The sequence below is a fragment of the Bradysia coprophila genome, chromosome II (genome assembly GCF_014529535.1).
Source record: "Bradysia coprophila strain Holo2 chromosome II, BU_Bcop_v1, whole genome shotgun sequence".
Lineage (NCBI taxonomy): Eukaryota > Metazoa > Arthropoda > Insecta > Diptera > Sciaridae > Bradysia > Bradysia coprophila.
This window is the reverse complement of record NC_050735.1, coordinates 1390445-1411508: the sequence shown is the minus strand read 5'-3', so window position 1 is coordinate 1411508 and position 21064 is coordinate 1390445. Positions and strand designations below refer to the sequence as shown.

At 34.9% G+C, this 21064-nt stretch overlaps 1 protein-coding gene across 3 annotated transcripts; it reads right to left on the bottom strand.

Moving 5' to 3' along the window:
- Positions 1 to 201: 201 nt before the first annotated feature.
- LOC119070870 (G-protein coupled receptor moody) lies at positions 202 to 18239 on the bottom strand. Of its 3 annotated transcripts, XM_037175423.1 has the most exons (10): positions 13467 to 13791; positions 13113 to 13294; positions 7534 to 7650; positions 3972 to 4112; positions 3731 to 3901; positions 3472 to 3599; positions 3175 to 3328; positions 2635 to 3113; positions 2443 to 2562; positions 202 to 948 (listed from the first exon to the last, which is right to left on the bottom strand). In XM_037175423.1, the coding sequence occupies exons 2-10, from the start codon at positions 13175 to 13177 to the stop codon at positions 890 to 892; spliced, it is 1434 nt and encodes a 477-aa protein (XP_037031318.1). In that variant the 5' UTR covers positions 13178 to 13294; positions 13467 to 13791; the 3' UTR covers positions 202 to 889. The 3 variants fall into 3 exon arrangements, with proteins under 3 accessions (XP_037031318.1, XP_037031483.1, XP_037031398.1); XM_037175588.1 differs by lacking the exons at positions 13113 to 13294; positions 13467 to 13791 and adding an exon at positions 17737 to 18239; XM_037175503.1 differs by lacking the exons at positions 13113 to 13294; positions 13467 to 13791 and adding an exon at positions 11391 to 11543.
- Between the last annotated feature and the right edge of the window lie 2825 nt (positions 18240 to 21064).

Here is a 21064-nt window from a genome sequence, read left to right as displayed (position 1 = left end):
GCTTGCCGTCTGTAACAGGTTTAGGTTAATAGAACTATTGGAATTTAAGAAAAAACAATCAAATGCATTAATTTCTTGCCACTATTTTGAGGTGAGAGTAGGATCAAATGAATTGCATTCGTCTCTCAGACCGAAACAGTGGCAGAAACCGTTTCCATGTATTTAGAGCGTCTCTGTCGATCACAGTAATAAAAGCATGAGTGGTCAATCAGTTTTCTGTTTATTTAAAATAAAATAAATAAATTTAATCTTTTGAACTTAAACTCTAAACCTTAAAAGACAATGAAACTATTTACAAGATAATCAGTTCAATAAATTTATGTGTTGTGTCAAATGTAAGATTCATTCGGTTCTTATTTTCATAGTGTAGTACGGGAGTAAGTGATGCAAAATCTAATAATTTGTTGTCGATTCCCAACAAAAAGTTTGAGCATTCAACAGAGCTTTGAATAATTTTTTTTTTTGTATTTCTGTAAAAGCCAAACGCTATATCACTAGAAAATCCATTAACTTTTGCTTAAATCAATGGTTTTGATATCATAAATATTCTTGGTCACTTTTTGGTATGTCGTAGGAAACACCAAACATTTATCCAAACATCCAAAATGTTTCATAATTTCCTCTCTATTTCCTTATCAAATATAATATTGAATTCCTTTCATTTTCGAATAATTTCAAATTCAATTCGTCGCTACATCTTATCGACATTTCAAATAATTTTTTCTTCTTCTTCCTTAATCTCATACCTAGTAATACTATACAGTAAAGCTGCGTGAAAATACAAATGGCATCTCATTGTCGGTCTCATTCATTTCATAAATGTACATTTTAATGTAATAATCGTTCGACTTCACTAACATTAACTGAGTATATTTGTCAAAACTTAACACTAAATATTTATGCTTTTGCTATCTTGAATGGTGGGCAGGCGTTTTGGGTGCGGTGAATCTGAAATGAAATCGGTAAACGGTTTTCTTATTGTGAATGACTTTCAAAGAATTTTAAAGTGTTTATTAGCCATGCTCATCTTGAAAATTAAAAATTAGAGTGTGCCTCAACATTTTGAAAGTTGGAGAAATATTAAATCTGATCAAAAATGTCATACAGTCGTCGTCAGTGAATTTCAGACACGAATTTGCTTCAGTTATTTTTCAGCTGGTTCACTCATACAAACAAAAATGCATATACGTCTTTATACGGTGAGACAGTTACACGCACACGCGTGGTAGTGGTAAAACCGTATAAAGACATATGAGAATTTATTAATTTTGTTTATATGAGTGGAGCAGCTGACATACGACTGAATCAAATTCATGTCTAAATTTCCCTGATGTTTACTTTAAACTCTGGGTAGTTTACACTTTATTTTATAGACGTCAATGAGGGAAACCACTACAGTAAATGGCAGCCATGGAAAAACTCGTAATACTTGTCTTCTTTTTAGGAAACTTGTAGGAAACTTATAGATTTGTTGAAGAATTTGTCAGTTACAGGTTGGATTAATAGAAATTCTTTTCAGAATCTATACAGTGGGCGTCAGTGAAATTTAGAAATTTGCTTCAACTGTTTTTCAGCTGATCCACTCATACAAACAATATTGCTTGAACGTCCTTATACGGGTACACTCACGCGTGTGTAGTAAGACCGTATGAAGCCGCAAAAGCAATTTTGTTTGTATGAGTGTATCCGTGGTGTCATTTCATTTGTGATTCGCTAGACTTGTACATGTAAAACGGTATGAACTGCTTCATAGAGGTTGGTCATTCCTTTGCCACTGTCGCAATAGCCTGAGAAGATGTGGTATTTTTGAACAGCATTATTAAATGCAAAGCATCGTAAGATGCTATTATATCATCTCGTAGTTCGGAAAAGTGTCAGAAACCGTTTTTGCTTGATTGCATGACCTTCAAACTCTTCCATCCAATTTCGTCCAGTTTCAATGAATTTTTCCGGAAGGCTTGCGAATATTGAAAACGGAATGTGTGTGGGGTGTGTGATTTGTGAACAAATGTTGAGATGAAAAATGGATGCGAGTATGTTACCAGGCCCTCTGGCGACGGACTCAATAAAGCAAAGCAAACTTTGACGACATGGAATAATGTCCCATTTACCTTTCCAGGGCCGTTAAGTAATATGTATTTGTTCAACGAGGGAAGAAAAGTTGGAAATTGTATTTCTGGTTTGTTGTTTCTGGCCAGAGCGCAGCAAGGGCGACAATTCACTCGAGAAATTGCAATTTCCATTTTTTTCCCGAGCTAAACATAACGTTTTTCACAACAAAGACTTCCAAGGTTTCAGCGGAGGGAAACGACTATTTCCTCACCTGCGTTGTGAAAAAATAATTGTTGTCCTGACAAGAAAGATAGATTTTACATGCGAGTATTCCTATTGAAAGTTCAGGGATAGCAAATGAAGAAAACATTTCTCTAATCGAAAATTTACCTCGTCGCGCTAGCGAGTTCTGTGTTAGCGAATTGCGAAATGATGGCTCCTCGGCTATTGATACTTGCGATACCATAGTACGACTGTGGTTGTAACTGTATCCGATGTCTTTCCATTTCTCTAAAACAAAGCAAAACCATTCTAAGTAAATTCGATCAGAAAATATAATGAAAATTTGATAGGATTAATTACCACCAACGGAGCTGCCCGCCTGTGTGAATGCCAACAGTCGGCCGGGTTTGCACAATAACACCGTTTTGTATGCTTGCCGATACTGTTTATTCATTATCACATAAATGATGGGATTGATACAGGACGACAGATACAACATTATATAGCCGAAGATATGAAAGCCGGGATATTTAACGTCTTTATCAGCGACCTTTGTCACCGTGATGGGTAAATAGCACATAACAAATGATAAGAAAATTGCCAAAACCATTTTGGTTATTCTCCATTCATTTCGCTTAGCCTTCGCGTCTCGTTGATCTTTCACTCGACTTGGCTTTTGATTCGCTGCCGTCGTCGTACTGGGCATATCCGTTGACGACACACTTTGGGATGATAGACGATTGGCCGGTATATTTGCGGCGGCTGGAGGTAATTGAGAGCGAAGATTATTGGGAATTTCGTTCTGTTTGGATGCATGCTGGCGCATTCGTTCCTCAGACCTATTGGAAATATTTGACGGTCAGCTATGTATTCATTGTTGTCGGGTTGGGTAGCGCTTACTTGTGTACGACCCAGAATATTTTCGCATAGCAGCCGATTATAATCAGACACGGTATGATAAATGCAATAACGAAAAGAACTTTTTTGCTGCTACGGCCATTTGCATCTTCTAATATTGAACACGTTCCCAATTTACTATCATAACCGAATGCGCCTGAAAATGATAATTTCCCAACAATAAAAATGTTAATACCAAAAGTCCAAAACTTTTCTGTTTTATGAGAAAAATGCACAGTTTCTGTTGGAAATTGTAACTGCGAAGCAAAAAGTATTCCCATTAAATACCGCCATACATACCCCATACTTTGAAGAATGTTGGCAGTTGCATGCCATATGAAAATATCCAACAGAATAATATCATGGCTGCAATCCAATGTTTTTTATAGATTTTAGCATATGAACTGTGATGAGCTATCATCACATATCTGGTTGGAAGAGAAAAGTCCCAATTTAATCGAAATGATTTGAACATTCTGAATTTTATTGGTCGAACCCATAGAAGCAACTCTGTGTTCCCCCGGGTGTAACATATGCTATTTAATCATTAAAATCTTACCGATTGATCGTAATCATGGCTATGCATAACAACGAAACGCCAATGTTACCATACTGAATAAATGGAATTATTCGGCATAGTAACTCACCATGGGTCCAAGTGCCGCGTATAAAACGGAATGCATTAAACGGCAATACGATAACACAAAATACACAGTCGGCTACACATAAACTGTTGATTCGGTAAATGGTGGGCATTAAATGATATTGCTGGTATTAAACCTTTTTTGTGCGCGAATTACCTTATTATGAATGCCGCAGCAACATTTCTCACTTTCGGGCACTTGCAAAGTGCGACTATTGTTAATAGATTACCACATATTCCAACAATCATTATTAGGATGGTCATAACGGCTGCGAATGTTAGAAGTGGTCGAGCGAATCTAAAAAAAAGAGGTTTGGCATCATGACAGGGAATAGTTATTTACATGCTTTTGTTTTCCCTAGGGTCGAAAGTGGCTTATTACACACCTAGGGAAAACAAGACATTTGGATTGGGTTTCACAAGCATGAAAAATCCATTACAAAACTCGGGATAAAAGTTGAAAAGTCTCGTTTTCGTGTGTTTATTGATATCGGCATCGCCTCGGATCAACAAAATTCACATGAAAGCTGAAAATTGCCAAAAAAATTTATCCCTTGTTATGTAATAGTATTTTACATGACTAGGGATAAAAACATGAAAAGTAGAGTTTTCGTGTGAATATTGTTGATCCGAGGCGAAGCCGAGGTCAATAAAGACACGAAAACAAGACTTATCCCTCTAGGGAGTTTTTGTTTGTCTCGATATATCTGTTCTCGACAGATAAAATATGATATGCACCTATTGCCAAACTGTTATTTTGACGTGTAGGCATTATGGCCCACGCCTTCGGCTAGGGAAATAATGTCCTACACGTTAAAATACCAATTTTGGCAACAGGTGCATAATATATATTACATGCTGAGGGCGTTGAAAGAAGAGCTTGAAACATGAAAAGTACGGTTTTCGACGCATGCAGCATGTAAATAACTATTACATGCTGTGAACAAATTCTATTGTTTTCATTAGTGATGTAATACGCTGTATCAACGCACTCCAAAAACAGGCACTAGATCAGAATTAAATAAGAGGCCTCCACGACGCAGTAGTCTAAAATTCTCATATAAATTCAGTTTTTTATGTTGGTATAGGCCGCTGCGTTACGGACGTTCCATATAAAATAAGAAGCTTTCCCTAGGGACGGAAAGTACATTTTCCCTCCCTAGTAAAGGAAAATTATTTTTAATAGAGGTCACTTCAACATTTCCCTATTGTTAATTGTGAATGTATATTTTCGCTAGTGGAGGCTAGAACTTCTAGACTAGAAACAAGAACCGTCTCAAAAAACCTTTGCTACCTGAACTGGTATTCTAAAGAGTTATTAGGATTATGAAGTTTTCATAGTAAAGAGAGAATTGAATTGAATTGAATTGAAGTTTAGTCTGAAGAGTTTTCTCCAGGTTACAATTTTAAGTATTTTGAGGGACCAGTCTTTAAATATTTTTCGAATCTTTTCGAATCTTAGACCAGATTCCTATTTTAGTTTAATTTGATGCAAAATTGATGTATTTCTGTATAGCACCGATACCCCACTAAATTTCGTACATTTCCATGCAATGACACTCTAACACATATGCTCCACTATAGTTATTACATCGTGAAACTACGCTCTACATATTTTTTTTATTATTATTGCGATTTCCGTTTTCCTTGTGTGTTCCAAACCCATCCAGCGTTAATATGCTTCCGGATATGTCATGGTATAACGTGTATAAATATGTGCACTGTGTGCTTCGAAACGATTATGATTCTTTGACACAAGCTGATCGTCAAATAAGTACGTATTTAATATACCAAACAAAGCCATTGAAATAAAAGGGAACGCGAATCTGTGTTGTTGAATGGTTTCATTTGTTATGAGATTGATAGTAATTAGAGGTGGAATTGAAATTGAACCCATTTTTTTTTTGTCTGAGCAATATCGCTGGTACGGCACTTTTAAATTATGGCACTTGTTGTTGGTTAATGTTTTCGTTTATCGATTATTTATACTTGTTTGACTTTTGTGCCAAGAAATTTGGAATTCGGGACCGTATCAAGAATTGGCAATCGTTTCATTGTGCAATTCGTTTTGATTAAATGTACAAACAGCATCTTTCCGTGAAAGAAAACTTAATCAAGAGAATTGCTTATTGGTCAAAGCTTCTGTTACAGCCAATTTGATAAGCAAGATTTGGAAATTAGGTCAGCTGACAGATAAATATTCTATTCCAAAACATTGGCGTTCATCGTTTTCCACACTTAAGTATAAAGTTTCCATTGGTAGTTATGCCAAAACGAACTTTGTAGGAAGAACAAAAATATGAGACATATGATTAGAATAAATTAAACCACCCTCACGAGTTAATCAGAAATCAGAAAATGTTGTACCGGTCAAGACAACTTGAAACAAAAAACTGAAAGCATAAAAATCGGAAAACTTTTACGCACAACTTTTCCATGGAAAACTTTGTCAGTGTCTCCGTCTATGCGAATTATAATTCTATTTTTACAAGCCAAACAAAATCAATTTATTGCTCATTATTCAACAGCTATAACCCCAAATACATCATAAGTGTCTACAATATCTCTATGCCACATACATTTCCTACATTTTGGAACGATGTACTTTAGCTTAACTTTTGCCGTTGCTTTTGTAAAGATATTGCTGTAGTCTCATAGCCTGACTATTGTGAATTTAAATTTATTTCACCCAAATTACTTATTCTGCCTGTGTCGAAAAACTTTTCTTATCGCATCTACTGTTCATTTCCTTTCAATGCTCTTCGATGTTCGGGAAGTAATTATACGAAATCGACCAATTTTTTTTGGAAATAGCAAAGCAAGCAAGCAAGAAATAACATATGCTATGCAGGTGGTAGCGAGTTCCGTACGTAACTACTGCAATACGTGCGCATATAATGTCGTTCTACTGGTAGCAATTTCTTCCTGAATTGTGACTGTAAAAATCTTATCAACCTGTTTTAATGACCAATGTCCTTCCGGTCTAAAATAAATAGCGAAAATGTCCCTAAAGAAAATTTTCCTAAGACTTTAGGAAGAAGTTTGAAGTTTAATAGCTAGACCCATTGAGTTGAAACAATTAACCGTTCAAAATAGAAAGCTAATAGAAATAGCTCTGTTCGATTCAAAATCTTTTACTTCACTAGTTTTGTCTGTTTGAACTTCAAATTTTGAAGAAACCCCTTCTTTGCAAATTATTGAGATATTAGTTGGGTATGTGGCCGTCGATTTAGAAGTGTGGGAGCGGTGATCAAACAAGAAACCTGAACCTTTTTTCAACTGGACTTAATAACCAACTACTCTGTAGATCTCTAAAGTCTTATCCTTGCCTTTATAGTGAGATATACCATTTTCATTACTATCGGAAAGGTAAAAGGCATGAACGTTAAAAGGCGCTCTTAAATACACTTTAAGTTGATACAAGACTAATGCACTGTGTGTATAATATACGTTATATCCATCCTTGCAAATTTAATATGAATGACACAATAAAATTGAACTTTTCCTCGTAGGTTGTGAAAGTTTCAAATAAACTACGAAATGTTTACTATATGAACATCAATGATGCATTCATGATGCATTCATGGAGCACTAACATATTCTATATTACATGGTTCCAAGTGAGCTGAATAGATAAAAAAAGACCAGCACAACTTTAAGGGGTAGCAAACCTTCGAAATGATTGCAAAGATTCAAAACAAAAAATGACAACAAATTACCTGCTCAATTCGCCTGGATCATCATCAGCTAGTGTTGATTCGGTTGTTGAATAAAATTTCAAAGCTTCGTTTAACCCAAACCTTTCGAGTTTGACATCAATTCCGTTTGGATCCATTCTGTCGAAAAAAAAGGAAATTGAAGAAATGAAAGCAAAATGATTAATTACACAACAACATTCTGAACTGGAAAAGGATATATTTTATCGCTAAATGAGATTTTAACGATTACAAGTGGATTCGTAATATATTTATGCGTAAAGTTATATTCATAACACATTAGCCTGACTGCTTTTGAATGATTTTCTTTCCTATGCTAAACGACATGAAGGAAATTGAATTTATTTATTTTTATTGTCATTTAAATGTCAAAATGGATGTAATATGTGCACATCCGTCTATACTTCGATTAAACGGATTTTCATAAATGTTCTTTTACGCACTAGTGTGTAAAAGTGACGTTTGTGAAAAATTATGATGGAAGTGGAAAAATCGATTTAACTTTTCATCTAGACATCTAACGGGATGGATTCAATTTGATCCATAACAACTTGTCAAAATAAAAATTTGGATCGAGGTACCAAATCAACAATTCACATATTTTTTCGCACTAGTGCGACATATTCTAAATTTTAATGTTTTCGATATCAAAGTTCAAAAAATTGTGTTCCGTAAACTGTATCTTAATGTCTTCGTTGTAGTTAAACTCGTCTTCGGCTCGTATTAGCAATCACACATTTTGTCGTTAAACATGTATAGACAGTACCTGTACTGATAACAACTTAACAACATTCAATACAACACTCACGAACAAGAAAATTGATTTAATTGAAACTAATACCAGCTGCATATTATATCTGATAAGAATTCAAATAAACAAAATTTGTTTTCATTTCGATGTTATCGCATCAACATGGTAATGCAATGGATTTACTTAATATAAAGTGGGAGTGAAAGTTAATATCTTAATACAACCAGCCGTTGGGAACGAAATTATTGGAATCGTCAAAGTTGTACTACGACGATTAAAGGTGTGTGTAACAAGTAAACAAAGTCTTTCATGGCAAATATAATATGTAGGGTAGTAATATTCCACAGGATGCATTCTTGAATACAACAAGGTGGTAGCAGTACAGTGAAGGAATATGTAAAACTAACTAGCGATTCTCTGATTCAAATGCAAGTTTCTGATTATATTGGGCTTCTAGGGTTAATGAAGCGAAATAATGCTAGGAGTCATTCCAATTGAATTATTTTAGTTAGTTCTCTGAACTGTAATTCAGTTTAGCGTGTCGTTGGGATCTTTAAGGTTTCCAGTGAAAACCAAATTGTATTAAGTGAAATTTTTGTTTGTTTACCAAGAGCTCGACCAAGGAGAACAAATAGAAAATTCAAACTAGAGCAAAAGTTGAGCTGAACGTCAGTTTTCAACCGTTTTTATCAACGAAACCAACACATCAATTTACTGATGTACTGCGAGTGTGTATTAGTGTGAAGGAAAATATTTTCCAGTCACTAGTGATGGAAAAATCACTTCCGCTGTATGTGCACCATAACACATTCTCGCCGATTACAGTAAATTATGTTTCACAATAGACCAATATTCACGTGGTGTGTACTTTCCTCGTTCTATGCACTCGGTATACGTACACACCTTGTGTGTATTGGGCTATGTTGAAATTTACTATTTTTCGAAACCAAAACAAATGGATAGTTGCAAAGAGAAATAGTTATTTTCCCACTTGAACTGTCATCAGGACCAACAAAACGTCATCTTCTCACCGCATTTAAATGGAGAAAATAAAAGGTTACTCGCATCGCACGGATGAAAACAAATTTCTACCCCTGCTCATATGATTCAGTGTGTTGCAACAAATGGTATTTGACGAAAACTATGAATAATGATCGTATTGCTCTAGAAAATGAAAATGAAATCAGAATGCAAATGTTTACGAAAGGATATTCTTTGAATATCTAAACAAACATCGGAATGAGTTAAATACGTACGAAACTGAGGGAGAAAAATCATGTTATAACCACAAACAAACAATTCAATTTTTCTAAAATATGATGTGCTTAAAATAGAGACATATATGTAGACATGAGGACTGTTGACTGATGCAGTAATGTTGCTGGGTAAAATGTAACTTACACTGCGTACAATTGAATATTTGAGATTGTTACTGATTTTCTGGCGGGGAAAGTTAATTCTGTTTCGGTAAATTCATACATTGATATTTAATTCATATTTACTCAGTTGCTATCACCTCAATTTAGTTGATTGGATTTTATGAACTGTTGACATCGTCAAAGAAAAGGCAACAACAGCATAAATTGGCAAAAACATGTTTACGACTTCATGGTATCAACAATACAAACGTTCTCCGTTCAGAATCCAATATGTAGAAAATGCAGCAAAGTGCCATCTTAACGGATGGCTGATTCCCTTTTATTGTCAGATATTTTATAACACATATTGTTGCACAAAGCAGTTATAATGGCTTTTAACAGCACAAAAGTGCTCTACGATTTTATTATGTGCGCTATGCGAATCTTTTCCAGTTCCTTCTAAATGCAAATTAAAAGAATCTTTTTAGAAAAATATGCAACGCTTTGCCACTGGCAAAGAGCAGGATTAAATGTCCGCAGTATGATGCGGTTGCATAAATTAATTGAATTTTTCAGACTACACCGTTACTGATTTCTTCTGTAGCTAAACGAGAGAGATGTTGAAATTATCATATAGATAGTAATGCTGCCGAAACGGAATCAGGACATGCATTGCGGAGTACTAGTTCTAAAAAAATATATAATTTTCTCAACTCAGTGACGAAATGACAAACTTTCGCTGGCTGTCTTCGCAGACTACAGTTTTAGGTCTGTGTAAGGCTCGGAACAGGTCAGGTTCACCTGGAACTTACCTGAAATTACCTGAAACCTGCTTTGACCTGAACCTGAACCTGTTTCTAAAAATTTTGACCTGACCTGCAATGACCTGAAACTGAAAGGGCTAGTCAGTTCAGGTAATTCAGGTCAGGTTTCAGGTCGACCGATGCAAGTTTTCAGGTTTCAGAAAATCAGGTTTCGGTCAGGTCAGGTAACCTTGAAACCTGACCTGACCTGAATTTTCAGATCGCTACAATTTTTGATCGCGGTCGACCTATTCCGAACCTTAGGTCTGTGTCAATAGCTTCTAAGGGAGATATGTTAGTAATACTGCATGTTACTCCAGGTTCAACGTTCAACTGGAACTTTTCACAGTAGTCAGAATACGCACACGTCCTAGAACGTGTGGCCAGCTGGCCAAAAACTGAAGATTCTGTCCACTAAAATTCCAGAGCACAGAGTGTTTACATTCTGTTTACAAAAGAAATTCAGATGTACATTTCCCTGCTTCGCTGTCGATGTCGACACAACTGAAAAAATTTGCTTTTCCAGTTCGAAATGCAAAGAAAGTATAATTCCTTACTGGCCCTAAACACAGTAGACGTAAGTATCGAATTTCTTTCGTTCTTCTGTCAAATTTGACGTTTATAACAAAAGACATTCGATGCGTACGTCGCTGTGTGAAGGACACTAAGAGATTAAATTTTAATTCCAAAAATGATTCGGTTGCGTACTCTTAATCTCTAAAGGACCTAGGGTTGCATAAACAATTATTGTCTGAGCGTCACTGCATATTATTAAATATCACATTAAAGTCCTGTCACGTTACTCATCTCTTTAAAAAAAATCTGAATGATTATCACTTTATGTCGTCAACACACCACGATCGAATGCAATGAATCACTATCACCAGACAATTTTTTGTGTGCAAGAAAAATGCCCATTAAAATGCACTGCTGATAATTCCATTCTACCTTTTGTTATGCCTCCGATAAGCATACCACCAATTATGCATTTCGACTTTATTTAATCTTTACATTCCGACTTTAAACACCCAACTAAACAATACGCAGTGTTTTAGTAAGTGTAGAAGATCCAAAACAAATAAAACATAGGAATTAATGGCATCGTCTCTGCTCAAAGCATTATTTTATGTATTATACACTCTTGCTTTTAATTAATAAATACCAGCCAGAGTTGTGCAATCTTTCGGTCAAACATTTCTTCGTCTCATTTTCAAGGTGCACATAAGAACAATGAAACGACAAAATTTAACAGCAGCCAGTCAGTTGAATATATTTCTGTTGATTATTATTGCTTCATTAGACAGACGAGATTTTTAAATAATAAATTGAATAAATGCCAAAGATCAATTACAATCCAATTTGTTAAATCATCTGCCTGGCAAAAAAAAAAAACGAAACCAACTTTTTTACACTCAATGTTACTGTTGAGTTTATAAGCCCTGATCATCACCCAACAACAACAACAACAGAATATTGAGAGTCCTATTTAATTCAGTTTCATTTAACTTTTATAATGGTACACACATGGTACAATGTGAAAATGTTATTGTTAAATGACTAGTTCAGCGAATCATCTAAAATGTACACAAACGCTCGGTACTGAAACTTATATTATCAATTAGCTCTGTGAATGAAAATTACGTTCAATTAACACTAATTAAGAGGTCGTATAACACAATAGAAGACGATAGAGCCGGAGCACATTTAATTTTATTTATTTTATTTTTAAAAAAACACTGACATGCTATGGGTGGCAACGGTCAGTATTGGTGATGAACATTTTTTTTTCGTCGTAAATCGTTATGTTGTCAAGAGTGTGGGTATAAGGCATTTTGGAAAAATTAGAGATATGACTCGACCATAGATACTTGCAACCAATTTTATCATAAAATTTATTGTGCTGCCGATGAAATGAGTAATACTAGCAACTGACTGTTTAGAATGCTGTTGATAGTAGGTAGGTGTAAACCTAATTTTAGTCCTATCCAACTCAGTGCCGTCTTTAGTTTTTTGGCGTCAAGGGGAAAATTTAAATGGACGGAAAATAAATGTTCTATTTGATCAACGCTCTTCCAGCATGAGTAATACTCTTAATAGAGTACTGAAGCTGTACTGTGCATCACGAAACTATTAAACTCTGTAAAAAATCTATTTTATGCAAAATAGTACTCTATTTGACAGCTGTCAACAATGATAACTTTTGCTTGAAGCGCTCTGACGTGACGCAAAAAACTTAGAGACTCCACTGCTAAGTTTTTTTTCGCCAAGAACAATTGCCTCTTTTGCCCAAATAAAAAATAAGGAACTGGTCCAGTTTCGTTTTAAGCAGACTGTCTAAGAATGTCTAACCAACCGTTCTGCGAGCCTTTATGGCGCCACATAAAAGTACGAAAGTACCGGAAATCAGACAAGAGAAATTGTACACTGACTATCCTATATTATATGCACAAAAGATCACCGTTCTTCGTGAAGCTCTCCGTAAACGAATTTCTGTTGAAGTGAAACATTTTTGTCGGCAGACAGTGCCGCCACCAGGTTTTTGGCGCCCTAGGCATAAAAAATGTTTCCACCCCTACCCGAGACTCTTCTTACTTCCTTATCTTTGCATCCGACTAACTTTCAGGGTTAGCGTATAATTGTTAACTTTATGGTCTAAGGTCTAGGACCTACCCATCGATCGAGTTACTGGTCTTGCGTTTGCAATTTCGTCCATCTCGTGTTGAGTTAGCCCGCATCGCTGTTTTCGTTGTCCCATTGGGCCAGCTAAATTGTGTTTGCGTCTGTCATCTTTAGAATGGATTTTAGCTAACCAGCCGTTCCTTTCATGTTTGATGTCGTTTAGGTTAGAGATTCTATTTTAAGTACGATTTTGCAAAACATGTTTTGATATTATTTTCAAACGAAAAAAAAAAAACAAAAGAAGTCACCAGTCACCATCAATACAATTAATTTTAACAGACAGTTTTTGTACAACTGAATATAAGCTGTCGGATTTTCCGAAAATATACGAGTTCTCGTACGCACCTGTGAACGGAGAGCAGGTAAAGATACTCTGCATTGCATCGGTAGGCCCCCTCACAGCTTACAAGTTTCGCCGAAGTTGAATTACAAATGATTTTTGAACAAATAAATGTCACGGTTTAAATAGTTTGCAAACTTCTTTGTGAAAGCTCATTCCAATGGTTTTTCAACTGCGAATTCGGGGCAATGAAGAGCGTTTTTTAACCGAGGATATTTCGTCCAAGGGTTCTTAATGCCATTAATTGTGTTTCTAATAATTGAATTATTGTCAAAACGTTGCGTTAACTCGCGGTTTTTCTCGTTTTATCTAAGTACCTTAGTCACAATGGGTCGTGATTTTCGCCATCTTTTTTTTGCATGTACGTAGAAAGAGTAACATATGACGCTAGGAGTAACTCTATGATAAATTCGAATATTCGTATGAAGGCTGTGAAATTTTCTTGAATTTAAAGATTTTGAAGTGCGGAAATCAAAGTTTTTGATTTTTCTTGTTCAAATTAAAATATTTCTTGTCGTATAAAAATAGTTCCACATGAAAAAAAAAAAAAATTTCACTGAAACTATTTTTGAACGATGGAAAACATGTTAATTATAACGAGAAAAATCAAAAACCACGATTTCTGTACTCCAAAATTTTTAAATTTAGCAAAATCTCACATCCCCCATACGATTATTCAAATTTATCATAGAGTTACTCGCAACGCCATCTAAATTCCCCTCTCGTTGAACGAAACTATATCACAACCCATTGCAGCTTTGGCAAACATTTTTCCAAATGAGACTACCCCATATATTAAAAATTTGTTCTAAAAATATTCGTAGATAAGTTCATCAACTGATATTTATGCCAATCAGCATCATAATATGCAAATTTTGCAAACTTTATACGCCTCTGTGACATAAAACGTTGTATGGAACTCAATGCAAAGTACTTAATTAGGCTCACGATGTGTTTTATGACACACCGCCTGCGGCCTCGTGTCATAATTGCACATCTAGAGCCAAATAAAGTACTTTGCACCTCGATTGCATAAATAACTATTTTTGCAACTTGCAACCTTCAATCGTAATAATGTCATAGTACAGCAGAAAACTAAATTAAATGAAGTTTGCACCGCAGGAGAAAATTTTAAAAAACTTATGCATTTTACAGCAAAAATATAAGGCTAAATCAATAATCTTAAAATACAAGGGAAGCGACACATTAGCACCTTTTCCTAAAATTTTGCGCCCTCAAATCGCTGCGCCCTAGGCAAATGTCCGTTTTGTCCGTGTGATGTGGCGGCACTGTCGGCAGACAATTCAACCAGTTCAAAAATATAATTTAAAGAACTTCATCATCGATGAACAATTCAAATGGCGTCATCCGGTTTGAACTGAACGAATAAAAATAATTTGCTTCTGTCGTTTGTGTCATCCATCAAGCAATTACATGAAGCGTATCAATACGCTCGAGTATATATTTTGGATGAGTAGAAAAAAGAGTGTTTTTTTTTTTGTCAAAGACACACAGATATATTCTCATTACGAAATTTCTGCATATAACATTTAATCAGACATATGGTTGAATGTAATTATAACAATTTTGTCGTATGTTTGTCGTTATATCGTTCGTTCTTCTAATTAAATGCTATGCACTTCTCACAATATTGAATGCCTAATGTTGAGCATTAAGAGATTATGCACCCGAAATGAAAATTTAAACTGAATTGCAATCGAAATTAATTGAAAGAGCATTCGAATTTTGATGAGTTTGTCTAATTATTTCATCGTCAGGTACGTCAAGCATGCATTCGACAATTATTTATGCTATCTTATGATTCACTAATAATAACACTTCAACGGTGGAATAATTCTATCGTAAACAATCTGATACGTGCTGATGAGATAATTTATTGTGAAGTGGAGGTGATACAAATTGCATGTATATTGTGTTCCGAAATGAGAGCAAAGAAATGTGTTTAATTAGAATGAAATGAAACGACCGCAGCAAGAAAACTGATAAGAACAAATTGTAGGGATTGACCTTTCAGCGAAAAACAAACTCTATCATTGGACTATAGAAAATGGGATATATTTATCATCGTTATCATCATCGTCATATTTACATTGACGTCATTCTAGGTGATTACTTTTGAACTTTTTAATTATTTTAGTTGACATTAAAACGGAAGTACTGGTAGTCGTAATTCAAACTTTAATATCTCTTCAGCAAATAGTGAGATTTATAAGTTTATCACAAAAAAGTAGGTCATCGATGGCGGTTAAGCTGATGGATCATTCATTAAATTTCAGTGCTGTCATCAAAATTAAATATTTAATAACTCGTGTAATACGTGCTCTGAAAAGTTAAAACTATGTTCTACTCCCCATTTAGGAGGGTATATTGGGAGATAGGACATTGTCCTAACTTCGCAGAGCATGAACTTCTGAGTTATTTAAGATTTAATTTGATGACAGCACTGAACCCTTTTTTACGTAATTTATGAATGATCTCGGTGGATCTGGTTTCTGACACTGAAAAAGCGAACATTTTCTCTTTTACAAATATTAGACAGCTGCTATTAGTAAAGAGTGACTGTGTGACGATGACATTGGTCAACTTTCTCACGATCGTTTCATTCTCATTTTCAGTTGTAAAATGAAGTGAGTGTCATACGCCATGGTAAATGAACTCGCAAACTGAGACAATATTTAATCTTTAACAAGATAGAATCCTCTCAACGTCGCTCCAGTTATAAACTCTCTAAATGTCCGTCTTTTTCTAAATTACTTATTACTATTACTTCTCTCATTTCTCTATATATTCGTTATGGAGAAATGAGAGAAGTTGGAGAAATAAGAGATTTAGAAAAAGACGGTCATTTAGAGAGTTTATCGCTGTAAACTTTCGCTACTTCATTTGTTACCGACAGAGGTGACAAAAATTAATAAATTCTGGCTCATACAACACAGTGTATGTCAAAACTGCTGATCTCAGTGAAAAATAAGGTCTCTATTTTTCGAACCTTCTCAAAAGGCAACCGAATTTATCGAAGGAAATTTCTCAATTGCATTGTTGACTCCATTTTCACCCGGAGAAGTTTCATCAATTCTAACAAATCAAAAGAAGTATTAGACTCGAAAACTGTACCGATGTACCATTGTACCATGCCATAGCACTACTTTCAAAGATGTCGCTAGAAGCTGATATTTTAGAATGGCATCGGGGGAATCTGGCACACGCGATCATAGTATGACTGTGCCAGATTCGCCCCTTAGAGGTGAATCTGGCACACCATCAATGTGTATGGTGTGCCAGATTACTCCACGCCCTCCGTCGGATCTATTTTTTAACGACGCTTTGTTTCCATGCCCAGATAGCCCTTGGCCCCAATAGTCAAAAACCGCAGTCGTTTAGTTTTAATATTTTTTTATTGGCTAGTGAACTTTCACCAAAAGTCGAAAGACTGTGAAGGTTCATTGAATAGGTATTGTCCAAGAGATACGGGGCAAGCACAGATATCTTACATGTGCTTTGAAGCATTCTTCGAAAATGACAAAAGAAGTGTTTCAGTCGAAGGCTGGAAATTTTGATGAACTTCAAAAGGTTATATCTCGCTCCTTGCAAATGTTTATCTTTAGATCAGTGGATCCGATGGAGCCTGGTTAACTTAAAAAAAATACCTCTTAATTAGTCACACATTTGATAAAATTGATATCCCACTTAAAAAAAAGGAAATTGTTTCTGAAAACGAACTTTAATCTTAAAAAAAACTGGCCGCAACGGTCAACGCGGTTGACCATTCACAAAAAATGCCGTTAACTATGATTGATCACTTAATGTATTGCCTTTTATCAAAATTAGATTATTCAAATCATTTATCGAAAACGTTAACTTTTTCCACGATCCACAACATTTTTATCAAAGAAAAGACAATAATTTTATCAGACCGTTAACTGATACACACAGAACACGCAGAGAGTTGTATAAATCCACTCCAAATCGAAACATTTGAAAAAGTATTATCATCATCTCTATTACAAGCACATTTCAATGACGAATTAACTCGCTTCATGTTAACTATAAAAAGATTCGAATGAAATTAACAACAACAACAAAAAACACCAATGACTAATCCACTTATTACCGACTTATTATGCCGTTTCAAGAATTTGCTGTGATATCATATTTTCGATATCTTAAACTAAACAGTTTTTAAATGGTAAATGTTGAGTGCTTGTATAAATACTTGCACTTTTTGTTGATTGATTTTGTTTGTCTGTTTCGTACCTTGAACTTTAAATGTTAAATCCTTTGCGGCAAGATGATCATCTATTGTTTACAACGTTTCACTGATTATGCTCACAATTTTCGGTGCAACATTAATAACAACAAAATAAAAGACACAGAGCCACACCAATTTCCAACCGAATATTTCCATATTTCGCTTACAATCTTCGAAATTTCATTGGATCAATTATCAAACTTTTTCGCGATTAATTTGTCACTTTATGGCAACGATAACACAAAATTCAATTAAATTTCATTCGATTTCCAATCACGTTACGGGTTAAATGTTTGTTTATTAATTCGAGGCTTAATTCGAAAAAACTTAAAGCGGAACGAAAGAATACCGATACACTTTTATACACACCGACTGCACGGCGTTTAAACAACAAATGCCATTGAGTTATAAAATTTTTAGATTTTTTTCATGACAAAATAATCTCTGAATGAACGTAAATGCTTAACACTAACATTACGAACAACACGTAACTGATTACCATATGTTTTGTGGATGTGTAAGTGGCGATTGAATATATATATATATAAGTATATGATAACTGCAGCACTGGAACGTGTGCATCTCACACTGTTGTTATGACTAATAAAACAAAAAACAGTCTCAACAATTCCACAACCAAAATAGAGAACTGTGTCTTTTGTTTATTCAAGTTCAATAAAATTGAAATGCTAAGGGTGCCAGTCATCTAAACAGAATGTATACCGCATACCGCACACCATACGATTACAAACAATGGAATAAAGTTAGCTCGACGGTATGTTGTTTATGAATGAGTGTTTAATAACACAATGTTTGTTTTACTGATTGATGTGTGCTCTCTTGCTGGAATTATCGTGCACTGTTACAGATAAATATGCTGCAAGATTTGCTGTAACAAAACGTTTGAAAGATAACACCAATTTTAGTAAACAGCCTCGATGAAGCGGGTAACAGTGGCAGAGTCGTTTTGTCGTTGCGTCATATTGCGACAAAGTGGTACAACGAAAAAGTGACAGTTGAGAAAATTATAAATCAGATTTCTTGTTTTGATGTGGTTGATTTTGATGATTTTTCGTTTTTTGTGTGAAAAAGTGTGCAAAATTATGATTTTATTATTAACTAGGTCCCACCTTTTGGGCGGGTCAGGTCCCTTGACTGACAATTTTTTCAATATATTTTTGATCAATTTCATTGTTGAACTTCCGAAGCATCACTGATACAAATACCTACATTTAATGTATCGATTACTCTATACATGACAACAAAATTTGACAGAAAAAGTTCTTCAAATAAACCTTCGAACGTAAGACCGAATGATCTTTGAGTTCTCATTTTTCTTATAAATTTGCAGCAAGATTTTCAATCAACCACAAATCGTAAAAAAAATGAGACTCGTGTGAATTACGGCCCTCGCTCCGCTCTGGCCGCAAACTTCCCACTCGTATGACCTATCTATTATTCTGTTTGATTGCCATTTTGTCAAATTTAATCAGAGTAGATGCGAAGTTTTACGAATGTGGAACGATGAGAGGACTCTTTCACTTTGGTAAAAAAATAAAAAACGCGATAGATGTTCTTCTCTTACAGTTTTGTACAAAAAAGGAAGTCCCCCGGTACTTACTAAATTTACAAAACCTTCAATCGTGAATAAAATTTGGATGGTAATAAACGACCGATAAATTAATTTAATTTTTTTTGTCGTTTCTTCACTTTTGTCGATTTTTTTCGTCGATTCAGAAAGCGACAAAAGTGAAGAATTGACGAAACGTCTCTAAGTTACATTTCGTAGAAGGATGAATTCCCTAGGAACGAACAAAACGCCTTCTCGTTAAGTTTTGTAAAAGGATGAATTCTCTAGGAACGAACAGAACGCCTTTGCATTACATTTCGTAGAAGGATGAATTCCCTAGGAGCGAACAGAACGCCTTCTCATTACATTTCGTTGAAGGATGGAGTCCCTAGGAACGAACCGCCATTGCTTTATATTTCCAAAATCGACAAAGTGTGAAGGAAAGCCTTTTTTTACTGATTTACTGAAGAGGTGCCAGCGACATGTACCACATTTCTATCGGTAATTTATTATTTTTTATCGGTAAAATTGAATTTTTCTATAAAATTATCACGACTCGTGAGAATAACGGCCCTCACTTTGCTCTGGCCGCAAACTTCACACTCGTATGGGAGTTGTAAAATATTTTGTTTGATTGTTGGAATAATGAATTTAAAAAAAATATTTAGAAATTAGTTGAGAATGACTTATCTTATATTGCCTACAAAGAATGATGGTTACATTTAACATAAAATTTCCTACACTTTTCAATCATAGTGTGCTCATTTGATAGCAGGCATTTTTCTGCCGTAAGACATTGAGTAAAAAACATCTTTCTTTGGTATAGTAGACGCATTAAATTTGTTACTCAACTATCAATTTTGATAGTCTCAAGTTGTTATTCAACTATCAAGTTGTTAGTCAACTATAAAATTTGATAGTCAACTATAAAATTTGATAGTCAACTATCAAATTTGATAGTCAACTATAAAATTTGATAGTCAACTATCAAGTTGTTAGTCAACTATCAAGTTGTTAGTCAACTATCAAATTTGATAGTCAACTATCAAGTTGTTAGTCAACTATCAAGTTGTTAGTCAACTATCAAATTTGATAGTCAACTATCAAGTTGTTAGTCAACTATCAAATTTGATAGTCAACTATCAAGTTGTTAGTCAACTATCAAATTTGTTAGCAGTTCACTAACAAGAGATGTTTACCGGTTAGAGGCTGGGCATGTAGTGACGAAATTTTTCTTTTTACTTGTTTCATGCACATTATCGAAAACATACTTATACGATTTACACACACTACGCAACCAAATCAAATTTCATCAAAGTAATCTTTTTCGATTAAGGCTATAATCAACAGTGTAAAATCCTGTTTTTCCTGGATAGCTTCCAGATCCTTCGTCCCACATTGCCCATCTTCGAACTTAGCCTCGAGATTTTAATTCCACGTATTTAAAAAAAAGATTCATCCAAATTGCTTGAGAATTACTCAAGTTATCGTGCCTTCAACGATTTTTTGTCACCCACATTTAACGTTTTTCATACCATTTCATACATTTTCAATCATAGTGAACTTTTTTGTCACCCACATATTTCGGTATTTTTTGGTGTAAGACCCTGACTTTCAGTCAAGGGAATAATTGGTTAGCAATGTACCATCCGTGTACAGTGTGCTCATAGATATTAAAATCGGTGTTCAATGTTTTCAAAAACGTAAAAACCCGTGGCTAATGTTCTCGCTTTCATAAACATTAAAATTGTTTTTATGTGAAT

What these genes read in the sequence shown, in the direction of transcription:
- LOC119070870 (XM_037175423.1), bottom strand. Translation starts at nt 13,177, where the DNA reads ATGCGGGCTAACTCAACACGAGATGGACGAAATTGCAAACGCAAGACC. An exon ending in ACCAGTAACTCGATCGATGG is followed by an intron (nt 7,651 to 13,112) that starts GTAGGTCCTAGA and finishes TTTTTTCGACAG; the next exon opens with AATGGATCCAAACGGAATTG. An exon ending in GCCATGATTACGATCAATCG is followed by an intron (nt 3,600 to 3,730) that starts GTAAGATTTTAA and finishes TCTTCCAACCAG; the next exon opens with ATATGTGATGATAGCTCATC.